At 44.6% G+C, this 20,889-nt stretch overlaps 2 protein-coding genes across 5 annotated transcripts in view; one reads left to right on the plus strand and one right to left on the minus strand.

The window, feature by feature from the left end:
* The window catches only part of LOC128617997 (protein MTSS 1), a 40,757-nt gene extending 24,724 nt beyond the window's left edge, over positions 1-16,033 (plus strand). The window contains exons 7-16 of one of the 4 annotated variants that reach the window (XR_008387656.1): positions 3,840-3,997; positions 4,272-4,379; positions 4,591-4,685; positions 6,108-6,318; positions 8,895-8,990; positions 9,247-9,435; positions 9,623-9,772; positions 11,060-11,213; positions 11,542-11,755; positions 11,909-12,037. Coding sequence is in view for 3 of the 4 variants with exons in the window: in XM_053641326.1 (XP_053497301.1) it covers positions 3,840-3,997; positions 4,272-4,379; positions 4,591-4,685; positions 6,108-6,318; positions 8,895-8,990; positions 9,247-9,435; positions 9,623-9,772; positions 11,060-11,201; positions 11,909-12,408 (1,649 nt within the window). In the remaining variant the exon portion in view is untranslated. Of the gene's footprint in view, positions 1-3,839; positions 3,998-4,271; positions 4,380-4,590; positions 4,686-6,107; positions 6,319-8,894; positions 8,991-9,246; positions 9,436-9,622; positions 9,773-11,059; positions 11,214-11,541 lie in introns of all 4 variants that reach the window. The other 3 variants (XM_053641326.1, XM_053641328.1, XM_053641327.1) reach the window with 3 other exon arrangements.
* Positions 16,034-16,621: 588 nt separating this feature from the next.
* On the minus strand, positions 16,622-20,781 carry ndufb9 (NADH:ubiquinone oxidoreductase subunit B9). The gene is made up of 4 exons (XM_053641330.1): positions 20,624-20,781; positions 19,099-19,291; positions 18,191-18,304; positions 16,622-17,035 (listed from the first exon to the last, which is right to left on the minus strand). The coding sequence occupies exons 1-4, from the start codon at positions 20,707-20,709 to the stop codon at positions 16,904-16,906; spliced, it is 525 nt and encodes a 174-aa protein (XP_053497305.1). The 5' UTR covers positions 20,710-20,781; the 3' UTR covers positions 16,622-16,903.
* Positions 20,782-20,889: the final 108 nt, after the last annotated feature.

Raw genomic sequence — 20,889 nt, forward strand, 5'->3', positions numbered from 1 at the left:
TATTCGGTTTTAGGGTAGCAGAGTGGTACAGTAGGTAGGTATTCGGTTTTAGGGTAGCAGAGTGGTACAGTAGGTAGGTATTCGGTTTTAGGGTAGCAGAGTGGTACAGTAGGTAGGTGTTCGGTTTTAGGGTAGCAGAGTGGTACAGTAGGTAGGTATTCGGTTTTAGGGTAGCAGAGTGGTACAGTAGGTAGGTGTTCGGTTTTAGGGTAGCAGAGTGGTACAGTAGGTAGGTGTTCAGTTTTAGGGTAGCAGAGTGGTACAGTAGGTAGGTATTCGGTTTTAGGGTAGCAGAGTGGTACAGTAGGTAGGTGTTCAGTTTTAGGGTAGCAGAGTGGTACAGTAGGTAGGTATTCGGTTTTAGGGTAGCAGAGTGGTACAGTAGGTAGGTGTACAGTTTTAGGGTAGCAGAGTGGTACAGTAGGTAGGTATTCAGTTTTAGGGTAGCAGAGTGGTACAGTAGGTAGGTATTCAGTTTTAGGGTAGCAGAGTGGTACAGTAGGTAGGTATTCAGTTTTAGGGTAGCAGAGTGGTACAGTAGGTAGGTATTCGGTTTTAGGGTAGCAGAGTGGTACAGTAGGTAGGTATTCGGTTTTAGGGTAGCAGAGTGGTACAGTAGGTAGGTGTACAGTTTTAGGGTAGCAGAGTGGTACAGTAGGTAGGTATTCAGTTTTAGGGTAGCAGAGTGGTACAGTAGGTAGGTATTCGGTTTTAGGGTAGCAGAGTGGTACAGTAGGTAGGTGTACAGTTTTAGGGTAGCAGAGTGGTACAGTAGGTAGGTATTCAGTTTTAGGGTAGCAGAGTGGTACAGTAGGTAGGTATTCAGTTTTAGGGTAGCAGAGTGGTACAGTAGGTAGGTGTACAGTTTTAGGGTAGCAGAGTGGTACAGTAGGTAGGTATTCAGTTTTAGGGTAGCAGAGTGGTACAGTAGGTAGGTATTCAGTTTTAGGGTAGCAGAGTGGTACAGTAGGTAGGTATTCAGTTTTAGGGTAGCAGAGTGGTACAGTAGGTAGGTGTTCAGTTTTAGGGTAGCAGAGTGGTACAGTAGGTAGGTGTTCAGTTTTAGGGTAGCAGAGTGGTACAGTAGGTAGGTGTTCGGTTTTAGGGTAGCAGAGTGGTACAGTAGGTAGGTATTCGGTTTTAGGGTAGCAGAGTGGTACAGTAGGTAGGTGTTCGGTTTTAGGGTAGCAGAGTGGTACAGTAGGTAGGTGTTCGGTTTTAGGGTAGCAGAGTGGTACAGTAGGTAGGTATTCGGTTTTAGGGTAGCAGAGTGGTACAGTAGGTAGGTATTCGGTTTTAGGGTAGCAGAGTGGTACAGTAGGTAGGTGTTCGGTTTTAGGGTAGCAGAGTGGTACAGTAGGTAGGTGTTCGGTTTTAGGGTAGCAGAGTGGTACAGTAGGTAGGTGTTCAGTTTTAGGGTAGCAGAGTGGTACAGTAGGTAGGTATTCGGTTTTAGGGTAGCAGAGTGGTACAGTAGGTAGGTGTTCAGTTTTAGGGTAGCAGAGTGGTACAGTAGGTAGGTATTCGGTTTTAGGGTAGCAGAGTGGTACAGTAGGTAGGTATTCGGTTTTAGGGTAGCAGAGTGGTACAGTAGGTAGGTGTTCAGTTTTAGGGTAGCAGAGTGGTACAGTAGGTAGGTATTCAGTTTTAGGGTAGCAGAGTGGTACAGTAGGTAGGTATTCAGTTTTAGGGTAGCAGAGTGGTACAGTAGGTAGGTATTCAGTTTTAGGGTAGCAGAGTGGTACAGTAGGTAGGTGTTCAGTTTTAGGGTAGCAGAGTGGTACAGTAGGTAGGTGTTCAGTTTTAGGGTAGCAGAGTGGTACAGTAGGTAGGTGTTCAGTTTTAGGGTAGCAGAGTGGTACAGTAGGTAGGTGTTCAGTTTTAGGGTAGCAGAGTGGTACAGTAGGTAGGTATTCGGTTTTAGGGTAGCAGAGTGGTACAGTGGGCAGGTATTCGGTTTTAGGGTAGCAGAGTGGTACAGTGGGTAGGTATTCAGTTTTAGGGTAGCAGAGTGGTACAGTAGGTAGGTATTCGGTTTTAGGGTAGCAGGGTGGTACAGTAGGTAGGTATTCCGTTTGGATGGACCGGTGTCCCATCCAGGGTGTTGTTCCAAGATAATCTCCAGTTAAAGCACTTACCAAGGATGAATGTATTAAAGATAATATGCTTTAAGCTTAATAATACTGTAATAATTGCTTTACTTTAAGATCCCTTCCAAATACAATGCTTTCAACTTTCCCCCAGAGGACTTCCTATTAATCTGACACACTACAGAGAGCACTTACTGCACAATAAAGCACCAATTTTCAATTCAGCCAGAGAAAAGGTATGACTTCAGTGTGTGCCCGCTGACAATAAAGCATTGATCTGAATTATGTACGTATAAGTATTACGATGCATGCAGCAACCACTTTATTAGGAACATCTCATTCATGCAATTATCCAATCAGCCAATCAGGCAGCAGCCGCGCTATGCATAAAACCGTGCAGATACAGAGCCAAGAGCAAGAATCTGACGCTGCATCTGAGGCGACACATCTGGGGCTCACCAAAACTGGGCAAATGAAGGATGGGTAAAGACCAGGAGATGACTCTGTGCCCTCTGTAAGATCCGATTCCCGTTCCTGGCTGACAGGGCCGGAACCTGACGTGCTCTTCCGCTGTTGTATTGTAACCAGTTGCCTTCAAGGTTCGCCATGTTGGGCGTTCTGAGATGCTCATCTGCTCACCACAGTCATAAAGGGTGCTTATTTGCGTTACCATAGCCTCAACCTGTCTAAAGTGTATCAGGAAAGTGCATCGATATTATTAGAACAATACTGATATCACATCATACCCCCATCATGTACAGCATCTGTTAAAGATAAGTCCAGAATTTTGCAGGGGGGGAAAAAAGATGTGTAAAATTCAACTGTTTCGAGTCCTGAGAGTTCTATTTCAGGTCTCATTGGACCGGCACAAGACTAAAAGTGGAATGCCTGAGCGTTATAAATAGCATAGGAACAGTGAAATTTGTTCACACGGAACTTTCACACGTTTCATGTACACGTTCACGAACAGTTCCTCTCGGTAATTAGTGCATAAAACCCTGTTTCGAGAAAGGAATTTTAAGCGAGACTTAAGTTTCACGTCTTTCCTTCTTTCTTCCACAATGGCCCCGGCTCCGATCTCGAACTTAACGCCTAAATTGCACGTTTACACCGTGCCGTTGGAACGCAGCCGCATTCCTGTGTAGTATATCGCGTAGTTTCCAGTTTCTCCAGATAGAAGAGATTAGCGTGTGTGTGTGTGTGTGTGTTGCATAAACAGGAGGCTGCACAGTTAGGACAGCCACCCACATGAGTAACACAGTGTTCCTGAGAACACAATCAGGTCTGACCTCAGAGACAAAAACCATCCAGTTTGGCCCAAAAACACAGAAACCAACACGGACAATCTGATACGCTGTATTGTAGAGCCAGGTAACGACAACATGAGGTAGAAACATGCCAGGATGCGCTGTTTTCCAGAAATAGTGCGTGACCCCCGTGATTATTTTACTATAAAAGCACATCCTGAAGTGTTTTATTCCTCTTATACCACAGCCAACCATTGAAAAAAAAAAAAATGTATTAAAGAATGATGCATCAGACCTTTTATCCATCATATCCGTCATCATAGGTTCTGACTCGGACTAAATGACATCAGAAAATATGATCCGTTAGATACGATGAAAAAAACAAAACAACTACAGCTGTAAACATTCCTGATTTTGTTGGCAGAATGGCTGTCGGATGATAATGATTCAGGTGTTGATGTGTGTGTGTGTGTGTGTGTGTGTGTGTGTGTGCGTGCTGCAGGGCGTGGTGATCTCCAGCCGCAGGTGGACAGCGCTCTGCAGGGGGTGAGTGATAAGTACGCATCGCTGCAGGAGACGGAAAGACAGGCAGTGAGGAAAGCCCTGATCGAAGAAAGAGCACGATTCTGCACGTTCGTCTCCATGCTCAGACCCGCCATAGTGAGTCGGCTCCTCTTCTACCCATCATCCCTCGGTCTCCCGTCACCTCAGATATCCTGTGTTTCTAACTGTGTGCATTAATATTCCCACTCCTTCCCGAAGTCCGTATTTCCCAAACTTGTGTGTGTGTATTTTATACGTTTTATACTATCGCTCACTATTATACTGTATATGGTTCTAACTGGAATATTATGCATATTGTGTGTGTGTGTGTGTGTGTGTGTGTGTGTCTCTCTTTCTGTGTCTCTCTCTCTTTCACACACACACACTTTAGGAAGAGGAAGTGTGTATGTTGAGTGAGATCACGCACCTGCAGTCAATCTCTGATGATCTGAGGTCTTTGACTATGGACCCTCACAAGCTGCCTCCATCCAGCGAACAGGTGTGTACACCACATCACACACACCACATCACACAAACACAGACCAACCATACACACCTATTAAAGCTTCATTCGACTTAGCTCCAACTACAAACTGAACTAAAACTACAGAGTGAGGAAAAACCCCGTGGTGTTACGGACATCTCGGTTGTATTGGAACTACTTGCTGTAATCGTGTTCGGCGTATTGATTTTTGTGGATTTTCATGCAGGTGATTGCTGATCTGAAAGGCTCCGAGTGCAGCTGGTCGTATCAGACTCCGCCCTCCTCTCCCAGCACCACCTCCAGGAAGTCCAGCATGTGCAGGTGTGTTACAAGCAGGGCGCCCACATATAAATCATGGCTAGGCCACCTGCACGCCAGGGTTCGCTTGCTTATACGGTGTTGCTGTATTGGGGTTATTTCTAATTCCTTGCACAGGAAGCGTGGCCTTGGGCTGAGTTTTAACATTTTATAGTTACAGATTGAGCTGGATTATAGCGAATTGGTAGGAGTTTAAACCCTAGATTAGAAGCTGTTACCTCAATCTCGCAACCCTATATGTGTATGTATATATGTATGTGTACACACACTCTCGATCCACTTTAATAGGAACACCTGTATATCTGCTCAGTGATTCAGTTCTCCAATTAGCCAATCGTGGCACAGCACAGTGCATTAGATCATGCAGATACAGGTCAAGTTCAGTTAATGCTCTCATCAAACATCAGAACGAGGAAAAAATCTGATCTCAGCGACTTTAACCGTGACATGGTGGTTGGAACCAGAAGGGCTGGTTTGAGTATTTCAGAAACTTCTGATCTCCTGGAATTTTCACACACAACAGTCTCTAGAGATTATAATAACTCTTTGCAACCGTGGTGAGGAGAAAAGCATCTCAGCATGCACAAGCTGGACAGTTTGATTTTTAAAATAATCACGTGATCTATTTCCGGTCTTCAGCTGTCCAGTGTGAGCGAGTCTGTACCCACGATAGCGTCAGATCCGTGTTCTCGTCTGACAGGACTGGAACCCGATGTGGTCTTCTGCTGTTGTAGCTCATCCACCTCAAGGTTTGATGTGTTGTGCATGTTCTGAGATGCTTTTCTGCTCACCACGGGTGTAAAGAGTGATTGTTTGAGTTACTATATCCTTCCTGTCAGCTCAGACCGGTCTGGCCATTCTCCTCTGATCTCTCTCATCAACGAGGTGTTTCAGCCGCTTCGAGTGTGTGTTTGGTTACTCACACTTTCCTGAAGGTTATTGTGGCCTCTACAGCTTGTCAGACCCACACAACTATGTTAGTTATGTATCACAACAAATCCTTTTCTTAGTACAGAAGATTTATTGTTCGTAGTTGTCACACATAAGCTCCAAATGTGGTAAAACACTGTGAGGTGAAAATGGCTAAATATATAAATTGTCATTGATTATTTATTTATTTATTTATTTATTTATTTTTATCATATATAGGATGGAGAGATTCCCAGATTCCCAGTAGTGAGCTCAAGACATTATATGCTTACAGTTTCTATCTCTGTTTTTTCCCCTCAGTGTTTTCATGGGCATAGTGGTAGAGTTCATATTTAATTTTAAAAAAAACTTCCTGTTGAGGCCACACCCACTTCAGGTTTAAATCTGAATACAGACACAGATATGGTATTGTGTTAATACCCGTATTATATTCTCTCTCTCTCTCTCTCTCTCTCTCTCTCTCTCTATCCCCCCCCCCATCCCGCCCCCGAGCAGCAGCCTGAACAGTGTGAACAGCAGCGATTCTCGTTCAAGCAGCTCTCATTCTCACTCTCCCACATCACATTTCCGTTACCGAGGCTCCGCCCTCCCTCAGCAAGGCTCCGTCCGCCTACCCAGTGTCTCCTCCCACGACTCGGGCTTCACCTCTCAGGACACCTGTCAGTCAAAGAGCCCCTCCCCTATGCCTCCAGAAGGGAGCGTACAGGTACTAACTGTGACTCGTCTACACTCTCCTGCTAAACACCCGGATTTCACACACGTTACAGACCTCCACCATTTTCTTGTTGTTGGTGTTTTGTTGTTTTCCCATCTCATACACGAAGAGACCGAACACTCCAGGAAGCGGCTGAGACATTCACTCACATTTTTCGGAATATGTGTATTATTGCAGCTCTCCCTCATGCATATTGCATCAGGCGATGCGAGACTGTCACTGCGTGCAGTAATGAATATGCATTATTACGAAACCCTGCCTGCTCACGCTGCCATGGGAACTGTCTCTTGTTGCTAGGGAGCATTCACTATTAAATTAGGAAGCCATGCAGCTGGAGACACTTACATCTTTTTTTCATCGACATCCAAACAACCTTTTTTTTTGTTGTTGTTGTTGTTGTTTTAAACGGCGCGCAATTTTGAGAGATTACATAATCAGACATGGGTGATTCATAATGTTTGAATATCCGGATATCGTCTTAGTATTCGTTTATTTAATCATATTCAAATAAGGCACAGTATACATTACTGTCAATCAGATCTATCGATCGTCAACTTAACTCAACTTGTCTATCCATCTATCTATCTATCATGGTCACTGCATGGCCAAAAATATGTGGACATCCGATCCTCACACCCGTATGTGGTTCTTTCCCAAACTGTTAACACAACGTCTGAAGCCCACAGTTGTACCCAGCTCTTGTAGCTGAATGAAATCCCCAAAGCCACGCCTTAAAAAACTCTTCCTTAGTGGAAAAGCCTTCCCAGATGAGTAGAGTTTATTATAACAGCAAATTGGGACTAAATACGGAAGTGAAGTGGTCAGGTGTCCACATACTTTTGTTGCCTGGGGGTTAAAAATACATTACACGGGTATGTGTTTTTAGAACCTAAACGTTAAATCGGTGGTTAACATGTGATTACAGTGTATTCCATGTGTATTACAGTCAGTACTGTAGTACAAAGCCAGGAAAGCATGGTCGTGTTTCATTTCATTTTGAACAAGTTAAGAAGGAGAAACTGGTTTATTTCCTCTAGCCAGCCCAGCAGTACCTTTCATACGGAACTACTCGCCAAACAGGGCGGTGTGTACTGGATCTGACCCAAACGCAGCGCTGCTTATTTTTTTTTTCAGTAGCCATGTGTTGTGTCTTCTTTTTAAATGGCAGTCATTAAAGTTAATCTGGGTCGTCATGGCGATGAAACGATGCACGTCAGTGTATGAGAGCAGGGTTTTAACGCGAGAAAGTGTGCAAGGTTTTCAGATGAAGCTCCGGCACTGCTTCAGTGGAACAGCACTAACTGATGAGTCATTCTCACTCTGCAACACACACACACACACACACACACACACACACACACACACACTCACACACACACACTCACACACACACACTCACACACACACACTCACACACTCTCACACACACACTCTCTCTCACACACACAGAGATAAGCATACACTGAAACAAACTTGTATAGAACACATCCTTCAAACTAGTGAATGTCTCCTCTTGGCGTTCTGTAATCTGTTACAGTCTCTCTCTCTCTTTCTGTCTCTCTCTCTCTCTTTCTGTCTCTCTCTCTCTCTTTCGGTCTCTTTCTTTCTGTCTCTCTCTCTCTTTCTGTCTCTCTCTCTTTCTGTCTCTCTCTCTCTCTGTCTCTTTCTGTCTCTCTTTCTGTCTCTGTCTCTCTTTCTGTCTCTCTCTCTCTCTTTCGGTCTCTTTCTTTCTGTCTCTCTCTCTTTCTGTCTCTCTCTCTCGGTCTCTTTCTTTCTGTCTCTCTCTCTCTTTCTGTCTCTCTCTCTCTTTCTGTCTCAGTCTCTTTCTTTCTGTCTCTCTCTCTCTTTCGGTCTCTCTCTTTCTGTCTCTCTCTTTGTCTCTCTCTCTTTCTGTCTCTTTCTTTCTGTCTCTCTCTCTTTCTGTCTCTTTCTTTCTGTCTCTCTCTCTTTCTGTCTCTTTCTTTCTGTCTGTCTCTCTCTCTTTCTGTCTCTTTCTTTCTTTCTGTCTCTCTCTCTTTCTTTCTGTCTCTCTCTCTCTTTGTCTCTTCCTTTCTGTCTCTCTCTCTCTTTCTGTCTCTTCCTTTCTGTCTCTTTCTTTCTGTCTCTCTGTCTCTATCCGTCTCTTTCTGTCTCTCTCAGTCTCTATCCGTCTCTTTCTGTCTCTCTGTTTCTTTCTGTCTCTCTCAGTCTCTATCTGTCTCTCTCTCTCTGCCTCTCTCTGTTTGTGTCTCTCTCCATCTCTCTTTCTGCCTCTCTCTTTCTGTCTCTCTCTGTTTCTGTATCTCTCTGCCTCTTTCTGTCTCTCTCTCTGCCCCACCCCCCCCTCACGTGGAGCTTCAGTAATTAGTTATTAGTGCTTAGAACCCATGCTTTGGCTCTTACATCCTGCTGCTCAGTGCATCCTGCTCATTTCTTTTGCAAAGTGCTAATGTGTTTTCCTTTGTGTGTATGTGTGTGTGTGTGTGTGTGTGTGTGTGTTTTTCGTTTTCCTTGTGGGAACTTGTTGTCCTCCCTGTGTCCGCTTATGTACACACACGCTCTGCATGGCTTGGCGCGTGTGTGATCAGTGCTCTGACTCGTCCTGCCCTGATGAGTCAGCTCAGCCAATCACAGACAGCTGCACTCCCACATTACCTGACTCCAACACCAACACTGAAGACAAGGTGACACACACACACACACACACACACACACACACACAACATACTCTTTCACCCAAAGGAAAGAAATACTCTAAATAAGATCTCTCCACTCAAGTTATCGCTGAGCGGTTGACTGAGACTGGATAGTCCGCCATGTTGGGGTTTTTTTTTATATTTGCCTCCGTTTCATTTCATCGTTATCATTTTAGCTTTGTGTTGAACCTTTCATATGATTTCTCATTCATCCTGTCTGTTTGTATTCACTTCACTCGTTCAGTTGGTAAACGGCAGCACGTCCCAGTTTAATTCAGCGGACCCTTCCCTCTTCATCGTTCCATTATCACCACCTCCTGGCCCTGCGTGGGCGTGGTCTCAACCCGGCCCCGCCCCAGGGCTGGATTCCGAGCCGTGTTTTCCTCTGGGTCCCGGCACCTTCCCCTCCTCACACAGCGTACCCAGCTGGAAGGTCAGTTCCACCCGTCACCCACCTGTTCTCTTTCCATCCATCCATCCCACCATCACTTTTGCTTTCGCTTACAGGTTCGGTCCGATCTTTCTTTTTTTTTTTTTTTCTGCACACATGATCGTGTGAATGAATAACACCGATAAAGAAAGAAGGCTCGAGATTTCTCCTGGTCTCTCTGCGTGTTTAGGACTGGGCCCGGCCGGGTCCGTATGACCAGCCGATGGTGAACACACTGCGCAGGGTGAAGGAGAGGGTGAGGGAGAACAGTGAGTGCAGCAGCTCCAGAGATGAAGCTCATAAAGCCAGCCCCAACTCCAGCACTCACAGTAAACCCAGGGTGAGCAACACAACACAACACAACACTGTTATTAACACACTCCTCAGGCTGAGGCAGGAGGGGGAAGAAATGCACACCAGGACTGATCAGAAAATAGGAACGTGTGTGTGTGTGTGGATATATATATATATACCTTTACACACCTTTACCGCTCTGTTGCTTCAGAGTCCAGCGCCGTAATCCACAAAAACAACAATTCCCAGCTGTAGTGTGTCAGTCTCACTCCAATGCTGTTGCGTTCGCTTTTAAACGTTAAGCAAAAACAATTAACGTCGTCGTTCTCGCTTGACATTTCGACGTGTAAAATGTCTACACATCGCTGCACGTTTCTGAGCCCAGCGTTCACAAGCAAGTTGGTACAGCTTTTTGAGTTCCCGTGCTCGTCGGGCGTCGAGTGTGTGCAGACCGTAAGTTCCCATGACGTACCGTAACGCACGACGACTAATCCCGAGGTTTACACTTAAATTTAATGTTCTGTTTCTCGGTTTCTTTGTCAGACGGTCTATATCAGTGCAGCACTGTCGGTTTACATTAGCACTAATTCAGCTATTTATTATAAATGCGCTCTATCAGGGCTGGGCGATATATATCGAAATAATACCGGTATCGTGATCGGTATCGTGATCCGTGATTACGCGAAACACTTCATTAAAGAAAAGGACAGAATCATAACCATGGCCATTATTCCCAAGCGTTTTTACAAATCATCCAGCTTAGATATTATGCTTTTAAGGTTTTCTTCTTCCAGGTAGTCCTGGTCAAGATGGCAGCACGAATAGTTTCACGTAAAAGAACGATTTTACACATTCGAAATGTCCACGGTGCATAAAAGCAACGCAGGAGAAATGGCGAAAGAGAAAAGACGTAGCGGCGATCCCGGAAAGATCCGTAACACATCCGTAATCCGTAATTACATAACGTAATTACGACGTCAGGTGCGCTCGAGTCAGCAAGATGGCGGTGTACCTTCTCTTAATTAGCTAGAAAATCCTGTTTCCCACCTCGTAATTACGACTTTGTGGTTGCGTTCGCGTACGTTCAACTCGTAAATGCGATCTTTCCGACACGACTTGAACGCACCTGAGCAATTCGGCATGAAAGCCACGGACCATGCGTTCTTGCTTTTACAGCAGGGCGCACTAACTTACGAGAAACGTACAGCGAGTCACGTCGGCCCAGCGAACAACAATTCTGAAATACTGATCGCTTCAAGGGTTTCCTTTATATCTTCTGATTTTCTCGAACCGTGTGTGTGTGTGTGTGTGTGTGTGTGTGTGTGCGTGACAGGACGAAGCTCATGAGGAGTTGGCCGTGTGTCTGTCTCGTGGTCTGTCGTTGGATATACCACGCAGCAGCCGGGAGTCTGTTCAGGGTTCCAGCGGTTACAGCACACAGACCAACACACCATGCTGCAGCGAGGACACCTACAGTGAGTGTGTGTGTGTGTGTGAGAGTGTGAGTGAGATGGTTTTTACATTACCACCATGAGCTAAGAACTCTGAAATATCCCTTTCATTACAGTATTGCTGTGGATTTTGCTTTATTTCTTCATTTTTCCAGTCCCCCAAATAAGCTCCGCCCCCAGTACAAGATTTCGTGCTTGGTCTAAGTTGCTCATGTTGTTTCTCTTATAAGCGAGTTTTTTTTTATTTTTTATATATTTTTTTTTTTACAGTAAATGTTCTCATCTATCCACTTGACTAAAATGCATGCAAAAACAAAAAAAAGTTTGTTTTTTATTTAAAATTGAATCTATTCCTCATACGCAGACGGAGTGTGTGTGTGAGCCTGTAGTGTAACCCCGCCCCGAGAGAGAGAGAGAGAGAGAGAGAGAGAGAGAGAGAGAGAGAGAATGCAGCTTTAATCTGTGTGCCATTTTCATGAAGTCCAGATCCTCAAGCTCAGATTGCAGAAGCAGTTGACCTCAATGTTCTGGATTCACTAATTTCAAACTGTTTGGTGTTGCACTTCCGCCATCTAGTGGTGAGAATAATGAAATGTCAACGAAAAAGAGAGAAATGGCTTGCTGTGTTGTTTTTGTTTTTTGTTGTTTTGTTTTTTTTAAATTCTGGACTACAGTTTATCCATGCCTCTCGTAAATAAAACACCTCGGTCTGTCTTTCTTTCTTTCTACAGTATTTGATTACGAATGCTTGCCAGGGGGCGGAGAGCAAGACGGAGAGTCGCAGGATTGCGACGGGCCCGCCCCGGTTCTGCAGAACACGGACGTGAGCCAGTCGTATCGCAGAACTTTGCCAGCCAAGCGCCCGTCTCCCTGTGGGCCGGTTAGCATCACACCGGGCGTGGCCACGATACGGCGCGCGCCCACCTCGAAGCCGAGCCTGTGGCGCGGGCCGAGCGTTCACGGCCCGATCCCCATCAAAACCCCCGTCATTCCCGTTAAGACACCCACCGTGCCCGCACCGCTCTGCAGCGGGGACGCCGAAAACGCCAGCGTCCCCTCGCCATCACCCACACCGCTAACACCTAACTCCGTCAGCCAATCAGACGCTCCGGCGGATCAGGACGAGGCGGGGCCTGACGAGCACGAGGGCAGCATGCTGTCGTCTATCCGGCGAGGGGTGAGCCTCAAAAAAGCCACGACCAACGATAGATCCGCTCCGGTTCTCGATTAAAGAGCTCCGCCTCCTCGACCAATCAGAACTCGGACGTAGCTGAAACAGTGGTGATTTTTAGCGACAGTGCTAATGTTGTCACGTGTAGGATGGGTAAAGTAGTGCGTACGTCTCCCAGTGATTCAATATATCCATAACCATTTAAAGCTGAGATGTTAATATTCTATCATATTACACAACGATGATATGTAGTGGCTTTGTACATACAGATACAGAATTATTCTGTTCCACTGTCGATTATATTCTAGATCTTTCTCTGCTACCAGCCCATCCTCCTATAGGTGCCAAAACTTTGTGCCTCGTATTGTATTTTTCCTTTTATCTTACTCGAATCAGGAATGGCAGAACCGCAATCAGAGCTGCGCTGGACTTTGACACGTGGAGAGTTTTGTACATTACGTCGGGTTTGAAGGCCTCGGACGCCGCAGCAGTTCCTGAAGACGTCTCTTTCTTTCTTCTTTTTTTTTTTTTTTTGGTGGGGGAAACAGACAGAAACGCTTCTCTCAGACAGAACCCGGAGCACCGGCTGACGCATGGGATCTTCTGTGGAAAATTCAACTCTGGAGCATGTTTTCACGTCGTAGCCGTGCTTCGGTGCCTGGCAGCAGCACGTCGTCCTCCCTGAAGTCGACAGTCAGAGACATGCGTTTAACAGACCCCCCCCCGGACGTTCCTGCGCACGCAGCGGCACCGGGGGCAAATCCAGAACGTGCTCACTGACCTTCCTACAGTCTCTATCGCTTTCAAATCCAAACCAACTCTCGCACGTCTAGCAAACAGCTGCCTGATACCGTTTAACGCCGGAATGACATCATCACCGAAATCCCAGGCCTGAGAAACCGGACGAAGATTTCTCTCACACACACACACACACACACACACACACACACACACACACACTCAGTAACGTAACACTCGGACAGATTTCAAATCCTTCTAACCAGCATCTCTCAGTGTTTTATTCCTCTTACACCACAGGGTTTGGGGTTTTTTATTTATTTATTAATTAACTAACTGTACTTTTTTAATGTTGTAGAACGTCACAAAACAAATTAATTCCTGTCGTCACTTACGTTCTAGCAGCTATAAACATTCATTCTCTCACCAGCCTCTCTTTCATTTCTTTTCTCTCTCTCTCGCTCTCTCTTTTGGAGTTTATTAGACGGAAAACGCAGCTCGTCACGTTAGCGAGAAACCACAAAGTCCTGAAACGCGTAACGTTGCGGCTCTGACACCGGAGACCCCTTCCATAAATGTTAAACAAGTAACGACCATCAGCTTTTTAACCCGTCTACGCGGAACGTCCACCGTGCGAGTCCCCTGCGTACGCTGTCACTATCGAAACCAGGACGTATTAGAAGGAGAGCGTTGATGTGAACCTGGAACTGCTGTCAGAGTTATAGGAAATGAATCGACACCTTCGGACCAATCAGATTTGAGAATGCTATAGCGTGGTGCTGGGATAAAGATAGGGGGGTGGGGGTGGGGTCTCGAGTCAGTCTCGTGGAAATCTCGAACCAGGACCACATCCGGTCCCTAAGTGATGTCACACGGACACGATGCGGTTTAGGAGACAGTAACAAAAACGTTAGAACAAAATCTAGATGTAACTGGAAAAGGCAGATCTGGACTGCTCTACTTAAGCACTTGAACACGCACTATAAAGCCAAAAGTTTGTGGACACCTGACCGTCACGTTGATGTGCTTGTTGAACATCTCATTCCAGATGTACTCCATCTTTCCTGTTCTAATGAGCCGCACTCTTCTGGGAAGGCTTTCCTCTAGATTTGTGGGGATTTCATTCAGCTAGTGAGGATGAGGTCGGGCTCTGATGTCGAGGAGGCTCCGGTTCCAGTTGGGTCGAGATCAGGGCTCGGTGCAGAACCCTCGAGTTCTCCCATCCTTAACACACCACATCTTCACGGAGCTCGCTGTGTGCACAGGGACGTGCGTCGTCATGCTGGAAGTGAAGGGAAACTCTAACTCTACAGTGCACCAAGATATTCTCAGCCGCTTGAGGAAGGTGGTCAGGTGTCCACATAGTTTTGGCCGTCCAGCGCGTGTTTGTGTTAACGCTCTCAAACTTTAATACAGAAGACCGCTGGAAGTAACTCGTCCTCGAGTGAAATTCACCGGTATGTGTAACGGCGCGCTCGGGTTCTGCGTTCAGAATCCCGTTGACGTTAGGAAAACCACAAGGAAACCTGGTTGGAAAGTGGAACGCTAAAGAAGCACGAGACGACGTCAAACACCAGACGCGTAACATCTCCGAACCCGCAGTGCGACCGACTCTCGTGAGCATCCATCTTATTAGCTGTATCGAGCTAGAAAATACTAAACTCGGTGAAAAGACAACGCTAATCCCCAAACCTGTAATCACGAGTGAATCATAGCGTGTGTGTGTGTCGGATTCATCACGACGGCTGCTACACAGTAACACGAGGTCTGTTCAGTGACCCACGTCTCCTCTCTCTCGATCTCCGTGTGCGCGCTGGTCAATATCAGGGTGCGGTCTCTGCACTCCATTTTGTAGATCTGGTGTGAAATTGCACATCTGGAAGCGAAGGAAAGACACAGTGAACAAACCATAGTGTGTCACGTGCCACGAGCTCCAAACTCCAATCATCAGAAGATCTTTGGGTGTAGAAGTAGCAGCGAAGAGTGGGTTTTTTTTTTTGTTTGTTTGTTTTGTTTTTAATAAGATGTTCTTGCCGTGGTCCGGTCTTGATGTATTGACTCCTCAGTTCTTTACATGTATTGTATCTTTAATAGCATTGCAAGTACAAGTCAAAGACAAGTATTTTGGCTGAAAAACAAAACAAAAAAAAAAACAAAAAAACAATTCAAGCTAAATGTATTTAATCAGACAAGACATTTCTGCTTTAGTTTCCCACCGAGTTAACGACGGCATCGGTCCAGTCACCGGTTTAGCCTCGTGCGAACCGTATCCGGTTTCCGTTTGTATGGTAGCAGTATTACTAATTCACAGAGTAAGTCTGTATTAAAGTGATACAATGCTCATACTTTAGGCCACGCCCCTTTCCCAAGCCAGCTCGTTGCAGCAAGTCCGCACGACCCTGAACTGGAGGCTGTAATCTTCCTTCGCTTTTTCTCTTTCTTTCCTTCTTTTGTTAAGCAAACGTTAGACCCCGAACACGTCTTGTCTGATCAAGTACGTGTGGAAAAATTGTGTACGTTTCATTCCCGGTTGAAATATTTCTCTGAATGTAAAAGTATAAACCTCGAATCCCCGGGTCCGAGTCGTCGTTTCCTCTCTGCCACGTGTGTAATAAACGCTCAGTGTGCTCTCTGCTGTATAATTTTAGGCCTGAGTGATGCTCAGGCACAAAGGGGTCTAGAATGTTCTACTTTAGCTGATGCCTTACGCATATGATGCTGATGCTGTGTGTGTGTGTGTGTGTGTGTGTGTGTGTGTAAATGACCATACAGAGATATTGTAATGTAGCTGCTCGGTCAGTATACCGTGACATAAGTGGCTCACGTTTATGAATGTAAGGATTAGCGTGCGAGGACGGGATTTAGAACTGCAGTTTTGCTTCAGGAGGTTGTTTCACGTGTCCAACTGCTGTTTTAGCTAATAAACTATTAACGCTCACGTGTCAAACATTCATCTGGAATCGTGTGTTTATTTAAAACACTTCATTTCCATCGAGTCCAGCGACCTGATAATGAAATGTTTGGGATAAAAAAAAAAAAGTTTTAAAGAAAATCCGAATCAAGGTGCGTTCACAGCGAGTTTAATCGCTGCACGTACCTAATACGGGTTGCCATGGTAACGTTTTGACAGCAAACCGGTTTTCTTGCAGCTAAAATGAAACGTTTTGGAGGGAGAGCGTCTGTATGTAAAATTCACCAGTGTGTATACACATCATGGCACCAGCTCTGCCGTTGGAAATCCCATCGCTTTGTCGTTGTGCCTGAGAAACATACTTTAAAAGGTCGAGCCAAACTTTTTTTGTTATCCAATTAAAACAAGCAATTGATTTAATAGTCCATTAAATAAAAATAAATAAATAAAAAGACAGCCAAGTAAAGTTTTAAATGGTGAAGTGTCCACAAACTTTTGCCCACAGTCTGTAGTGTATGCCCTATAAAGCTGAAGGTATGTGGACACCTGGGCACCTGAACATCCCATTCCAAATCCGTGGGTATGAACACAGACAGCTTCGGTTTTTAAGTAAGAACAAAAACATTTGATTGACAGATTTATTTATTTATTTGAATCTTACGCACACTGGGTGCTTTACATGTCTGTACAGTCTACAATTACACTCCACACACACGCCGACACTCCTGATCCTGACTCAAACTTGACTAAATGTTTACCAGTTAGTTCGTACATTAGCATGTCGGGTCAAGCCGTTCCTTTAAACCTTAAACGCTAACGTGTCAGGGTGCACGCAGGTGGGAGGACCGTGGAGGCAAAGGGGTGTGTGTGTGTGCTTTGTAATGTGGGGTGTCTCACACAGGCTTCTCACATGGGCCTCTCTCTGGGCCGGGTCACAAACTGCCACCACAGTGGGGGGAGATCACCCTCCTTGCGGGCTGGAGGAAGAGCCTCGGAGCTGGGGCCATCGGCTGGAGTCTCCTCCTGCAGCTGCTTCACCTGTGGCCCAAACACACACACACACACACACACACACACACACGTACGTTACAGCTCAACACATCAGCCTTCAATAATAATAATTAATAGCCTGCACTGCATGGATGTTATTGTTATGAGTGAAGTAATGTGAGACGAGAACAAACACTTTTGCTAAAAAAAAAAAAAAGAAAAGCAGAACGTTTTGAAATCTGAAGTGTAGATAGATAGATAGATGAATGACTTTTTTTACTTGCTTTTAAAAACGGCAGTAATGTTTGTTAGTCTCAGTGTGTAATGTTGGACACGTCGTGCACTCAACACTCACAGCTTTGCTTCCGTAACGGAAAAGGGGAGGGGCTACCAGACGATACTACCCTTCTAAAATCCCTACACTAGACTGCAGATTCCTGACTTTCTCCTTTAACTCGTTTAGACCTTTTTGTGTAGCACAGTGGTTCTCAACCAAAAAAAGCGCCTAGTGACAAATCTAGCAACTTTTTGGACAAACCTTAGCAACTTTCCAAATATCACCAGTACCCTCCTGCAAGTGCGAGGTCTCGCTTTCCCGCTGCACTCTCACCTCTCTCTGCGTCTGCTCTGTTCAGTGCGGGGCCGAGAGCCGGAGATTTAACAACGTCGTGGATAACGAGACATGCCCTTTCTCCCAATTTACATCATTCTTATGAGAATGTTTTTAGAACGCAGGACGAATGGAATGCAACATGTTTTACTTGTAAAATAGTCCACGTTATTACAGCCTAGTCCTCTTGTTCAGAGTAGCTATAGTGTTCAGAAACATTTTTAATAATTCATGGTCAATACCTGTCCGTTATATAGTTTTATAAAAGTCATAAGTGTTTTTTAAAAATCATAAGTTATGAAAAGTAATTTAAAAAAATCTATATCAATGTATCTATCTATAACAGATTTTATTTATTATATATAATATTATTATTATTATTATTATTATTATTAACACCTTGGTGAAAAAATGGGAGGGGGGGTGGAGGAGTCTGGACTTTCCCTTTAAAAACGTTTATCCAATGAGATGTAAACATTCATCAGCTTTAATACAGCATTAATAAAAGACAGCATTTTACGTCCGTTATGTTCAATTATACCAATCGCTCATCTCGGTTTCTGAAACAGATTCAAACGAAAAACGATACACACCTCCTTCTCCCAGCTCAGAGCTCGCAGCTTCTTCCACTGCTCTCTCTTGGAGAAGTAATCAGGGAACTCGGCCTTCTCAGAGGGATGCCAGTGATCCAGAACCCATTCAGGAACCTGAAACAACAACAAAAAAAAAATCATAAACTGTGCGTCAGACACGAGAACTAAAGCGGAACAAGCAGGTACGAAACCTACAAATCAATCAGACGTTAATCACGTGCCGAGAACGAAGCCTCTAAGAACGCTGAGGAAATGAAATTCCAGGACTGAAAGACTGGTTAAGCATCGATCTGTTTTAACTAGAGGTGGAGCGATGGTGGATTTCACCCATAACCACGTCGTGCGGTACCTACCTGCTGATAACCGATTAATCAACCGATACTGAATGAAAGTGTAACAGTAAAATACTGCTGAACTTTATTACAAAACTAAACAGTACTGAATGCACCGTGAAAATGTACTGCACTTTTTAAAATTAAATAAATATATAAATATTAAAGTAAATAAAAAAAATATACATCCAAACTGAACCAAAAAGTAACACTCCAAATAACAAAAATAGAGACATCCAAATATTAAAAAAATAAAACAAATAGCACTTCAAATAACAGCAAAACTAGTCAGTGATGGGTTTTATTTCGCCTCTAGAGGCCGCTGTCGTTCTTCTCAGCCGCTCCGCAATGGGAAAAAATTATCTTTGTGGATTTTTGCAGATAACCGATCAATCTGTCAACCTCTACTTTTCAAAGACAATGCAAGTTTCTCGCACTCACAGTGCGGCATCACACACTCGGAGAAAAGCGCTATCCACCCCCTTCCACATACACGAGCTCGCAGACACCCAGCGATTAGCTAGTACCGTTGTGATCGACACAGGAGACAGAGACGTGCTCAGAAGCCGACCCTACCTTGTAGCACTCGTATCTCTCGTATGAGGTTCCCCCGGGGGAGTCGGGGAACAGGTAGGGCTGAGGATGCTGATTCCCCCAGAACTCCTCCTCTGCAGCTTTCAGCAGCTTGGAGGCCTTCACCATGTCCTTCTCATCCTTATGCTCGTCAAAGCGAGCCCTCAGCACGCAGGCGTAGAAGCGGTACTTATCTCTGAAACGACAAGAAAACACCGCCGGGTCTGAACACACTGAGCTGCTCGAGTGAAAATATGTTTCTACAACCTTTCCTGAGTGTTAGAGATGTTCAAAGATTCTTCTTCTTCTGATAATATCACATAACGAGACCGTTAGTATGATACTTTTCCATAAACGGCACATCCCAAACTGTATTATTACTCTTATACCACAGCAGTGTTTGGCGAGGTTTGTTTTTATTTATTACCGAACACCACGTTGTACTTTTTTATCCGTTTACTGTTACATTTAACGCTGCGGTATGTCCACGAAACACACCGGGTTCTCACGAACGTTCCAGCCGCTATGAACGGACGTTTCGTCACTTCCTTAGCGTTAATAAGAAAAGTCGTGGTGAAGACTTTCACGCGGCGGAAAAACTTCAACTCCCAGCTTTACCTCTGACTGCTACAAAGCACTGACACTGGAGACTCCTTCCGTAAACCACGTTAAATAAACACCGTTTCATCTCACGCAGATCTTTAGAAGTGACACGTCCATCATACGAGTCCTTGCGTACGGTGTTACTATAGAAATGATAACGTATCGCGTACAACGAGCACCCTCGTAGCTGCACTACAGGCAGAGCTGCTGTTATAGAAGATTAACATCAACACTGTCTGACCAATCAGAATCCAGAACTAAACAAATAATCCAAACGGGATAAAAACACTTCAGGACTTCTTGTAATTGGGAAATAAGCAGCTTACAGTGTGGGAACAGTACCTCAGATTCATCACACCACTTGTCGTTGATTATTTTCCTATAACAGCATTACCCCAAGTGTCTTATTTCTTACCAATCAAAGTAACAAGCAGCTGATTGGAGTTTTGGATAATTATAATTTTTTAAATAAATGTATGGATATCTGTGGTCTTATATTTATGGTACTGTTATTTCACTAGTGCGTTGTGAAAAAATATATATTTATAATATATTTTTACTTCAGAAAAAATAAAAAATAATATCGAACAACTTGATATCGCGCATATCGTATCGCCGATGTGATATTTTTGTCTATATCGCTGGCCTGACATTGAGTCGCTTCAGGTGATAAAACTCATATTCAGCGTCTAAAAAAACAATTAAATGATTGAACAAGTTATAATTTTTACACACATATTAATAGGAAACACACCTTGTATTTACTATTATTTAATTTTGCAGATAATCGGTGTTTTTACCGTTAGCATTAGCCTCCTGAATGACCTGAACGTCCCAGCGGTTAAGCAGCGGCCACAATTCAAACTAAATATATATATATATATATATTTTAATTAATAAATCAAATAAATTAAAACAACAGTACCTGAAGACGCACCACGACTCGATGTGCCTCAGAGATTTTTTGTAAAGCCGTAAGACTTTCTGCTGGTGGGTCAGGAACGCCGCCATTTTCTAGCTCACCTCGCTCCCCCACCTCCTTCTCCTCCTCTCACCATTCCGAGCTATAATGCGCAGGCGCAGTAATGTCTCCCCGGCACTGCACATGCGCAGTAAGACCGGGTCGTGGCAACAGGCTGAATAACAAATGTCTCCATGAGTTCTTTACTAGTGCACTATAAAGGGCATATA

Source organism: Ictalurus furcatus, chromosome 14, assembly GCF_023375685.1.
Source record: "Ictalurus furcatus strain D&B chromosome 14, Billie_1.0, whole genome shotgun sequence".
Classification (NCBI taxonomy): Eukaryota; Metazoa; Chordata; class Actinopteri; order Siluriformes; family Ictaluridae; genus Ictalurus; species Ictalurus furcatus.

Coding starts and splice junctions, on each gene's coding strand:
- ndufb9 (XM_053641330.1), bottom strand. CDS start 20,709: ATGGCGGCGTTCCTGACCCACCAGCAGAAAGTCTTACGGCTTTACAAA. Junction 19,292..20,623: donor GAGTCGTGGTGCGTCTTCAG/GTACTGTTGTTT, acceptor TTGTCGTTTCAG/AGATAAGTACCGCTTCTACG. Junction 18,305..19,098: donor AGAGATACGAGTGCTACAAG/GTAGGGTCGGCT, acceptor TTGTTGTTTCAG/GTTCCTGAATGGGTTCTGGA.